The sequence below is a fragment of the Rhinatrema bivittatum genome, chromosome 1 (genome assembly GCF_901001135.1).
Source record: "Rhinatrema bivittatum chromosome 1, aRhiBiv1.1, whole genome shotgun sequence".
In the NCBI taxonomy this organism is placed as follows: domain Eukaryota; kingdom Metazoa; phylum Chordata; class Amphibia; order Gymnophiona; family Rhinatrematidae; genus Rhinatrema; species Rhinatrema bivittatum.
The window spans coordinates 425,897,798-425,907,359 of NC_042615.1; the positions used below are offsets into that span (position 1 = coordinate 425,897,798).

Below are 9,562 nucleotides of genomic sequence, written 5' to 3' on the forward strand. Positions count from 1 at the left end.
CGCAGGTTGCACAAATGTGCACCCCCTTGCGCGCGCCAACCCCGGATTTTATAAGATAGGCGCGGCTACGCGCCTATCTTATAAAATCTGATGTACTTTTGTTCGCGCCGGTGGCGCGAACAAAAGTACCAGCGCGCGTATTGTTTTAAAATCCGCCCCTAAGTCTGAGGTCGCATCCGTGAGGAAGGATATCGCCGGTTCTAATGTTTCATCGGACGTGGTTGCGTCTCTGGAGAGAAGCAAGCAGGCAAGTGTTACTACGGCACAGCAGGAAGCAATTTGCAGGGTCATTGTTCCTACATCAAAGGACTGTTTAAGGATGGCTTCCTGACGTCTGTCCTGGGCATCCTTGAGTGCCGCTCCTCCTTCGACCGGGATGGTTGTGTGCTTAGAGATTACGCAGACCCTGGCATCCACTTTTGGGAACTGTAGGAGTTCCTTGGCCATGGGTTTCAGGGGGTATAGGGCTTCTAAGGCCCATCCTCCTTTGAAGCTGGCCTCTGGGTCATTCCATTCCAGGTCAATCAGTTGTAGTACGGCCTGCAACATTGGGAAATAGCATGAGGCCTGACGAAGGGACACCAAAACAGGTTTCATCTTTGGTTCCGCTGTGGTACCTGTGCCTGGAATGGCCAGCGTCTTCAGGGTCAGAGACACGAGAGCTGGTAACTCGTCTTTGGAGAAGAATCGCAGCATGGTTCGGTATGATTCCATCCCTGGAGGGATTTCTCCTTCCTCCAGGGAGTCAGTCTCTTCCCCTGAGGTGTCTGTATCCCCTTTAGGGAGGCTCTTGCCTAGGTGGGGCACGTCTCGAGAGATCCGAGAGGTGCTTGGAAGGTCTTGTGCTTCTGGTGAAGACTGGGGCTCTGTCGTAGGCGGTACAGATTGCGCTTGGACAAAGGTTTGCAGCCTCAGAGTCTGCAGACTCAGAGAGAGGACAATGTCGGGGCAGGCAGGCGGCTAACAAGAATGGTCAGGTGCAAGGGGTTGGGTCCAGACAGCAGGCAATCGTGGTCAGGTCCAAGCAAGAAGTCAAGAACCAGAGAGTCACACCAAGAGTGGACAAAGACATACAGAAGACACTGGACAAGATAGACAGGACAAGGAGGGCTGGATGAAAAAAGCTGGAAAGTAAGGTTGGATGATGCAAGGCTGGAAGATAAGGCTGGACAAGACAAGGCTGGATATAGAAATGCAATACAGCAGGAACCAGTCATTTGCCAGCCACATGCACTGCTAAGGCAGGAGACCTGTCGCTGAGGTATTGATGCCAGGTTCAGAGGCACCTCAAGTAATGTAGGCTGCAGAGTCAAAGTGTGCCACAATGACTTTTCCTACTGTGGGATCTTTAATTCTTGGAGTGCGCCATGTGCGCATGTGTAGAGAGGGAGGATCAGGAAGACAAAGGCATCTGAGCATCGCACACTGCTCCCATCGGCGCGTGTACCAGCCTTGCCATGGACAGAGGTCTTGCTGTGCCTGGAGAGTGCGGTGGCTAACGGGGCCAGCCCTTGAGCCACCCATCTTAACAATATCAAGACTTTTTGTTTTCAGATGCTGTGGGGATCATTATTTTTCAAACAGTGGATTGGGGTTAGTTACATCAGAGAATGATTTTGAAATGACATCGAAATATGGCACTGTATCAAGGTTCTATTTTTGGTGAGCTCCAACTTTGTTTTTTGAAAAGATTGAATGAATTATATTAGAACACATGAGGTACTTTGAACACTTCATCACTTAAATAGCAAAATAGGGATCAGGAATTCCATATAGAGTTGCAGTTTTACATTTCCCTGTCACTCTACAATTTGACAATCCCACAAAATTATATAAAAAAAAGAAAAGTATTAAGCATGTGGTTGGGATCTTTCACATTTATTGACAGCTTCATCTATAGCACTGGTAAGGGAAGTTTTAAGCACTTATGAGGCCAACAATGGACTGAATTGCATAGTCTGGGTAAACAAATAAGTGTTGGAGTAGCTTGCTTGTTGCGGCGGTTACTACCCCAAACCAATTAAGCCTGACACTTCACTTTGAATACATATACAGAGCAGCTCACTGCTTCATCGGAAGGGGGGGATGAAGAAAAGAGGATTTATATTAAGACAACCAACAAGGACTAAATTGCACAGGCTGGGTAAACAAATAAGCATGGGAGTAGCTTGCTTATTGCGGCGGTTACTACCCCAAACCAATTAAGCTTGATACTTCACTTAGATGCAGCTCCAGCACTGCTCTCTACATCAATAGCAGGGGTGGAAGAAAATTAGAACCAAAAAGTTACCAATAAGGGCCCTGACCTCACCGGTCAGAGTAACAGATAAGTATGAGAAAAATAACTGTGAAAGTTTGCTGGGCAGACTGGATGGGCCATTTGGTCTTCTTCTGCCATCATTTCTATGTTTCTTTGAAGAATTCCACCCAGGAAAAAGTCCCTGGGTCCATATTGAATCCAGGCGGGGTTATAGTGGAGGCCCCCCCCCCCCCCCCCGAGGTGCCTTCTTGTGTAGGCACCGAATCGGAGATACAGAGGTCCGGGGTACTATCATTAGTGGAACCGGATCCCTCTATTGGCTGTGGGGGGCCCTTGCTTAGGTTCCCCCTGAGCCTCTTCGCACTGCTGGCATAGGGCGGAGGCCACTTCAGGTTGCGCAGCTCTCAGGTGGCAGGCTGGGCAGAGGGCTTGTCCTTTGGCCTTCTTGACCGGCGGTGCCATGATTTGTGCATGTGGAGTGCTTTAAAACCCATCTGTGCGCGACGGTGTGCACGCCGGGAGGCTTAGTTGTGCACTCCAGGTGCACCGATGATGAGCGTGCGGGATGCGCAAGATGTGCGCGCAGGCAACTGCTTTGTGCGCCTGGCTAAGATGCGCGCGCCGCTGTGTGCACAGGCCTATCTGTGCGCGCGGGCCGTTTGTACGGGCCGCTATGTGCCCAGCACCGAAATGGTGCCGGCGACCACGCGGACAAGATGGCGATCCCCCTCAGAAGGTCTCCACGTGTGTGGACCCTCGCACCGGAGTCTAACCCAGACGGAGCTGCTCAACCCGATTTTACAGTCGCCGGAAGGGACGATCTGTGTGGCTAATCGAGCCTCGGAGACTGGAGACTTAGAAGAGGTTTTCTACCTTACCTGGTCTCGGCGTTTCCCGGTCTCGTGCCAGGCAGTCTCTGGCTGCGGGGGGGGGGGGGGGGGGGAGCGGGAATTACCTTCACTGTCGCGCTTGATTCAACACCCGCTGCCCCTCAGCCGCCCTGGGGGCTAAGTCCACGCCGGGAGCCGGCTACCAGACCGAGGCTTGTCCTTGAGAGATCTCAGAAATCACCTCAGGAATTCTCAACTGGGGGAGGGACCTTTAGGTATCACAGCAAGAGAGCAGGGCTAGTCTTCCTCAGGTAAATTTTCTTTCTTTGTTTTAAAATTGCTAACACTATTCTAGAGTGTGGAAGAGTCCCTATCTGCTTTAGGAGACTGAGAAATACTGAAGAGCTAAGCTTCCTGTATGGGTATATGTAGGCTGACATCAGCTTTGAAATCTGACTCAGTCTCCCAACTGCTATCAGGAGTACACTATACCCATTGGTTCTGAGTCCATATGACTACACGCTAGGAAATTATATTTATTAGAAGTCCTCTCTTTGTGCACGGTCCTTCTATCAGAGGCTCGTGACTGTGCTTTTTCCATTATCAGTCCCCAGTTGTAGAATGAGCTCCCAGATTTTACCAGAACTAAAACCTGGTATTACCACCTTCAAAAAAGTAGTGGAAACCTTTTATTCAAAAGCATTTGACAATGATGTGTTAGGCTGATGATGATGTCTATTCATAGGGAATGCTTATTTAAAATAATCTTGTTTCTTAATATACATATGAGGATATGATATAGTAGGCATGTCTTAATTTTGGCTCTGTTTCTCTGTTCATTTGTGAGCTCTAGTTTGATTTTTGTTTTTAAATGTTTTTGTTTAAGTTGTACAAATTTTATTTTAGCATTTTAATTATTTTACTGATGATATTTTTTCTTATTTATTTTCTTATTTTTGATTTTATGTTGTACCATGTAAAATTTATAGGTAATCCATCACAAACAATGGCCCCGAGCGGAATATAAATTGCTTAAATAAAATAAAAAGAAAGACTGGATCTATTATCCATTCTGAAATTTGAGGAAATAATTGCTAAAGGATAAACTTAAACTTGAATATTTTCAAAAAATGACAGGAAAGTTTATAAGACTAAAAGGAAAGTTGAATAATAATACTAGAAGGCTGACTTGTAGTTTCAGTTGTTGGTTTCTTCCTGCATGCAGTAAAAATTGAGTTAACTCCTGATGCAGTAAGCTAATGGTATGCTAATGCATTATCAGGCCAATACAGTATGGTGCGCTCAGCTGAGCGCACTGTTAGCCCCCGTTTGGACGCGCGTTTGACAGTAAGGGGTAATAGCGCATGTAAAATGTGCAGCCAACCCCCCGAAACTAATAGAGCTCATCACATGCAAATGCATGTTGATGAGCCTATTAGTTATTCACCCGCAATACAGAAAGCAAAATGTGTGGCCAAGCCGCACATTTAATTTCAGAAATTAACTCCGATATTAAGTCAGAGGCCCCAAAAATAAAAAAATCTTCTGAAGAAAAAAAAAAAAAAAATCTGCCCGCGGGTTGGAAAACAGACGCTCAATTTTGCCGGCGTCCATTTTCCAAACCTGTGGCTGTCAGCAGGTTCGACAACAGATGCCGGTAAAATTAAGCGTCGGCTGTCAAACACGCTGACAGCTGCCGCTTCTGCCAATAAGAAGATGCTAGGGACGCACTAATGATCCTAGCGCCTCCTTATTAGCACGGTCCCCAATTTCAATACAAAAATCGCGCACCCAGGAGAGGGGCCTGGGCGCTCACGGGAGAGCGGGCGCTCATCTCGGAGCACCGGCTCTCCCGCGCAGTTTACTGTATCGGCCTGTATGAGTATGAAAAAAAAGCGGCAAGATAACCCAAAAACATGAACAGGTATACTTGGCACGCATAAAATACGATTTATGCAAAGAAAACATTTTGTGCACACAAAATGTCTTCTCTGCCTAAAATAAAGTTTGTGCACAAAACTCATGTCCAACTTTGCATCATTATGAATGAAATGCACATTAAGAAATGTTTTTATTTTTGTAACCTACCCTTCCACTATAAAACAAAAAGAAAGGGTTCAAAATAAAGAGGCTGTCTTTCTAGGCCAGATCTGTGCTCAGCAGAATGCATAATTGTACCCGCAGGATAAAGGGCTAGCTACAGATATTGAGTTCAATATCACAGCTTCAATGGTTCTGGAAGGGAAATTAAAATTAAAAGTATTGTAACACCTTAGCTTGCAACAAATAAACTAAAATGGCTTACTCTGAGGCCTATTTAAAATTCATATCCTTTAGCCCACCCTCACCAGCCCATGTATCCAAGCAAATGGGACCAGGAACAGAGAGAGAAATAGAGAAAGGGAGAAAAGTAGAAAGAAAGCTCTGTTATAAAGTGAGCATCGGAGGAGATCACTGTAATGACATTGTTCTGATAGACAAAACAGGGTCCAATGATTCCAAATCGCAAGTATGTGGATCCTACTCACTTAACACTGCTTAAAATCTCCAGCAACTAAATTAGCCAACAAAATACAGTCTGAAACGAGTCTTACCACTACAGGGTGCATGCAGAAGAAACCAAAACATTAGCACCTCCTTTAGACCGGTCAGTATTGCCAGTTGGGCTGTTTTCACACCCAAATAGGCTACTTTTTGTGACTGGCTGCAGGAAATCTTTTGCTTTTTTGGGTTGCAGTTGTTTGGGATACTCAAAGGTGTGTGTGTGGTTTTTTGGGCTTTTTTTGAGATGCCACTTTTTAAAACATCTTTTGAGTTCTGAGCTCTTGAAAGTGGGATTCATTATTTGTTTCGCACTTTTTCCTCTCGTTATCTTTTTGCAGGCATTTCGGGGGTAGAGGGGACTCTCCTAGAGCAGTGCCTTCCCTGGGAGCTGGCAGCTTCACTACTTCATTCTGTCTCCTGAAAAATTGATGTTTTGATAGGGAAAGCACCATGGAGGTTGATCTGACACCAACTGCTCCCTGGGGGGGGGGGGGGGGGGGGAGACTAGCAGCCATTTCTTTTGTTAAGGAAAGGTTGGCAAAACGAGAAAATGCTCAGGGAGAAATTCCTTCTGTTTTAGGCAATCTTTAGATTATTAAATCTAATTTAAACATACTATGGATAAACATTTAGTCACAATGATTGTGCAACACAACAAAATTCAAGAAAAATTTGTGGTAGATTTTAGAACAAATATTTATAGGGCAGGGATGTAAATATTTTCCTTAATCAGCTTTCCTAGCCAAATCATTTATTTGTTTCTTACCGAATCCATGGGCTGTCAGACCCTGCAAAGCTGATCACATAACAGTTCCTGGAAAGGTTGCATTATATAACCACATAATTGCTGGGAGAACAGGAACTAATTACGTGTCTTTATAATCTTACCACAAGAGAAACTAGGCCAATCTCAGGCTAAAAAAATTTCACTGTAATGGATTTTGTTTTTAAAGGATGTTTGAACGGAGATGTGCGGATCTGCTTTTTTTACATCCATAGTTATTAAAACACAAGATTTTTTTGTCAATTTGCATGCAATGCAGGACTTTGTATAGAATTTTGCATAATTAAAGTGTTATTTGAATTATTTAAGTTTCTGTACAGCAATTATAGCTTATAATAGGAGCTATAAACTTTGGGCTAGATTTTGTGATTGGCTGGACTATAAAAATGTTTTACTTCTGACAACACAAAGACCAGTCCCTGAGTCCACAAACAGATTCGGTATTCAGCATAACCAATGTAACTAGCACTGTTGTTAGACCATAATGTATATGCAAATATATCTGAAACATTTTTGACCAGTACCAGATTTTTAAGCTCAGGAGGCACATTCTGACAGGCACGGGATCGTCAGTTCCACTCCATCCCTCGCGCCTGGGGGGAGGGAACAGAAGAGGAGATAGATGCTCAAGAAGAGTCTAGGGTGCGCATCAGACACCAATTGTAACTATCCGGAAAACTAGACCTGTCGCGACCCCGCCCTAGACAACGCTCTAAATCCTGAGCCAATCAGTAAAAGCTTAGTTCAGAAAAGATAAAAAAAAAGGAAGGGAAAAGCAACGCACAGATAATCTCTTTTGAGCGAGATAAAAAATCGAATTGTAATCTCCCTTATGATGGGAACGCTTGTAATTAGAGGCCTGTTATAGTATCAGAGCGCGGTCCATTTGCTGCAGCCCCTGCGAGTCGAGCCCTCCTCAATCACGCAAAGCAGCGGACCCACGTGCAGCGGACCGTCACTCCGGGCTCGCGCTCTCCCGTGGGCTCACCTGATTCCAGAGAAGAACTCGCGCAGCATGAGGCGGGAAGGCGCCCAGCTAAGACATCGTTCTTCGCACTGCGCATCGCATGTGGCTTTTGAATGTTGGCTACGTAACTGAAATTGCTAGAGAACGCTCGTCTCTTCCTTTTACTTATTATTGTTAATTAAAAGCTTCTGCGACCGGAAATAGTCGCCCTTTTTTAGTTGAATTTGTTTCTCCGTCGTGTTATGGTGACGTCACCACGCACGCGCGCGCTCTCCCCCCTACTCTGGATGGCGTGGAAACAAGTGCGGCCGTCACGAACTCGGGGTGGGAGAGGTGTGTAGAATTTCTGTGCCCTAGCAGTGTTAATTTAGCGATTTTTTTAAACTGTTATGGCCACAAAGAGTGAAATCTAGCTAGAGTGGGCCCAGCTGGCTGGTTCTGCCGCTTTCCTGTTCCCTACCGCCATAACTGGGAACTTCCAGTCACCCTGAGATTTACCATGGATTAGCGCGGGTGGGGGGCAACTGCACAGTGGGACCGGATGCTCACAATTTTTACATATTCACACTTCACTGCTCATTCTCTCACATTCTCACACCTTTACTTCTGCCACTCTCCCACCAATACACACACACACCTCTCCCTCTTCCATGCACACATGCCCACTCACTTTCACACCCATGCTCACTTGCACTCAGCTCTCTCCTACTCACCTACATACACTCTCAGATCTTCTTCCTACACAAATACACACACTCTCACAGACATGCTCATTTTCCCGTAGATAAGCAGCATGAATTAGCCATGCTGTCTGGGACGTCTTCTGTGCCACTAGATGGCGGAGCTCTCAAAGCTAAATTGATTTCTGCCAGTGAGGGGCGCCAGCCTGCATCATCTTGCGCCGCCTCGAGTCTCCTCCGTCCGTTTTTTTCTGCGCAAGTTAAGTAAAGTATACACAGAGCTCTCTCTCGCCTCACAGACATTTTTCTAAAAAAGGAAAGAAAAAGAACACACCAAGTCCGCCAGGCTTCCAGTTTGCCAGAGTGGCAAAGGACATCAGCCACGGATGAAAACAACAGAGTTCCCCCTTCCTGGGCCCCAATCCGGTTAGCCCGGCCAGGACTGCAGCCACTCCCCCCCCCCGCCCCCAAAACCAGTGGCAACGGGGTGGCCCGCATCACAGGGGAGGAACAACGTTGGCCTTTGAAAAGACTCACCTAGATCCTCTACGCCCCCCCCTCCGCCTACAGGACCCTTCCAGGGTCGAACCTACTCGGTGACCTCCCAGTTCGTCCGGGCCGGCACTGAGTTGAGCTCCCGCGGCAACGATGCACTGAGCAGGGGGTCTGCATCTTCACACTGACATTGCCCAGAAACCTTCCAAGAGGAACACTCACGACCTCCAGTGGGCATCCTGCCCCCAGAGATCCGGAGAGCCACATGCTGCGGGCAGCAGTACTCCGAAAGGCGCTCCACTTCCTCCACGAGCACGTCCTCTGCCACGAGGTCATTCACGCTAATTATTCAAATTACCAGAGGACTTACAGTTTCTCACAGGACAAGCAGGATGTTAGTCCTCACAAATGGGTGACATCGAGGATGGAGCCCAACCACGGAAAACTTCTGTCAAAAGTTTCTGGAACTTTGACTGGCCCCTACTGGGCATGGCCAGCATGGCACCAACCCTGCAGCCAGCAGGGGTCCCCCTTCAGACTTCTTTTTTCCGCGCAGCAGTAGCCACGCGGTTAAGGAGCTCTTACTACATTCCTGACAGGAATTTCTTCTCGAACTTCTTTGAAGTAAAATTCACCCTACAGGGGTACCTCCTCTATCTAAATTTAGCCTGCAGTACTTCGGTAAGGTTTTTTTGCCGTTTTTCGCCGATTACCGTCGAGTTCGGCCCTCGCGGCCTGCTGGCCGTCGACCATCCCGCGGCTAAATTTTTGGTCATTGGCCATGGCGTCGGGGTTCCGTCGGCGCACCATGTCTATCACAGACCCTCACAGAGTCTGTGTATTATGTTTAGGGAGTGAGCATGATGTCCTGATTTGCACCAAATGTGCTCTTATGACACCAAAAGGTCGCAAAGCCAGAATGGAGAAGATGGAACTCCTGTTCCATGCTCACACTCCGACGCCGTCCATCGCATCGACGTCCTCGGAACCGGCACCGTCGAA

General features: G+C 46.9%; 1 protein-coding gene across 4 annotated transcripts in view; it reads right to left on the reverse strand.

The window, feature by feature from the left end:
• Positions 1 to 8,866, reverse strand: part of TRMO (tRNA methyltransferase O) — an 83,182-nt gene extending 74,316 nt beyond the window's left edge. Inside the window, exon 1 of one of the 4 annotated variants that reach the window (XM_029603784.1) lies at positions 8,603 to 8,866. Coding sequence is in view for 2 of the 4 variants with exons in the window: in XM_029603754.1 (XP_029459614.1) it covers positions 7,407 to 7,482 (76 nt within the window). In the remaining 2 variants the exon portion in view is untranslated. Of the gene's footprint in view, positions 1 to 6,942; positions 7,087 to 7,406; positions 7,651 to 8,399; positions 8,475 to 8,602 lie in introns of those variants that run through there. The other 3 variants (XM_029603764.1, XM_029603754.1, XM_029603775.1) reach the window with 3 other exon arrangements.
• Between the last annotated feature and the right edge of the window lie 696 nt (positions 8,867 to 9,562).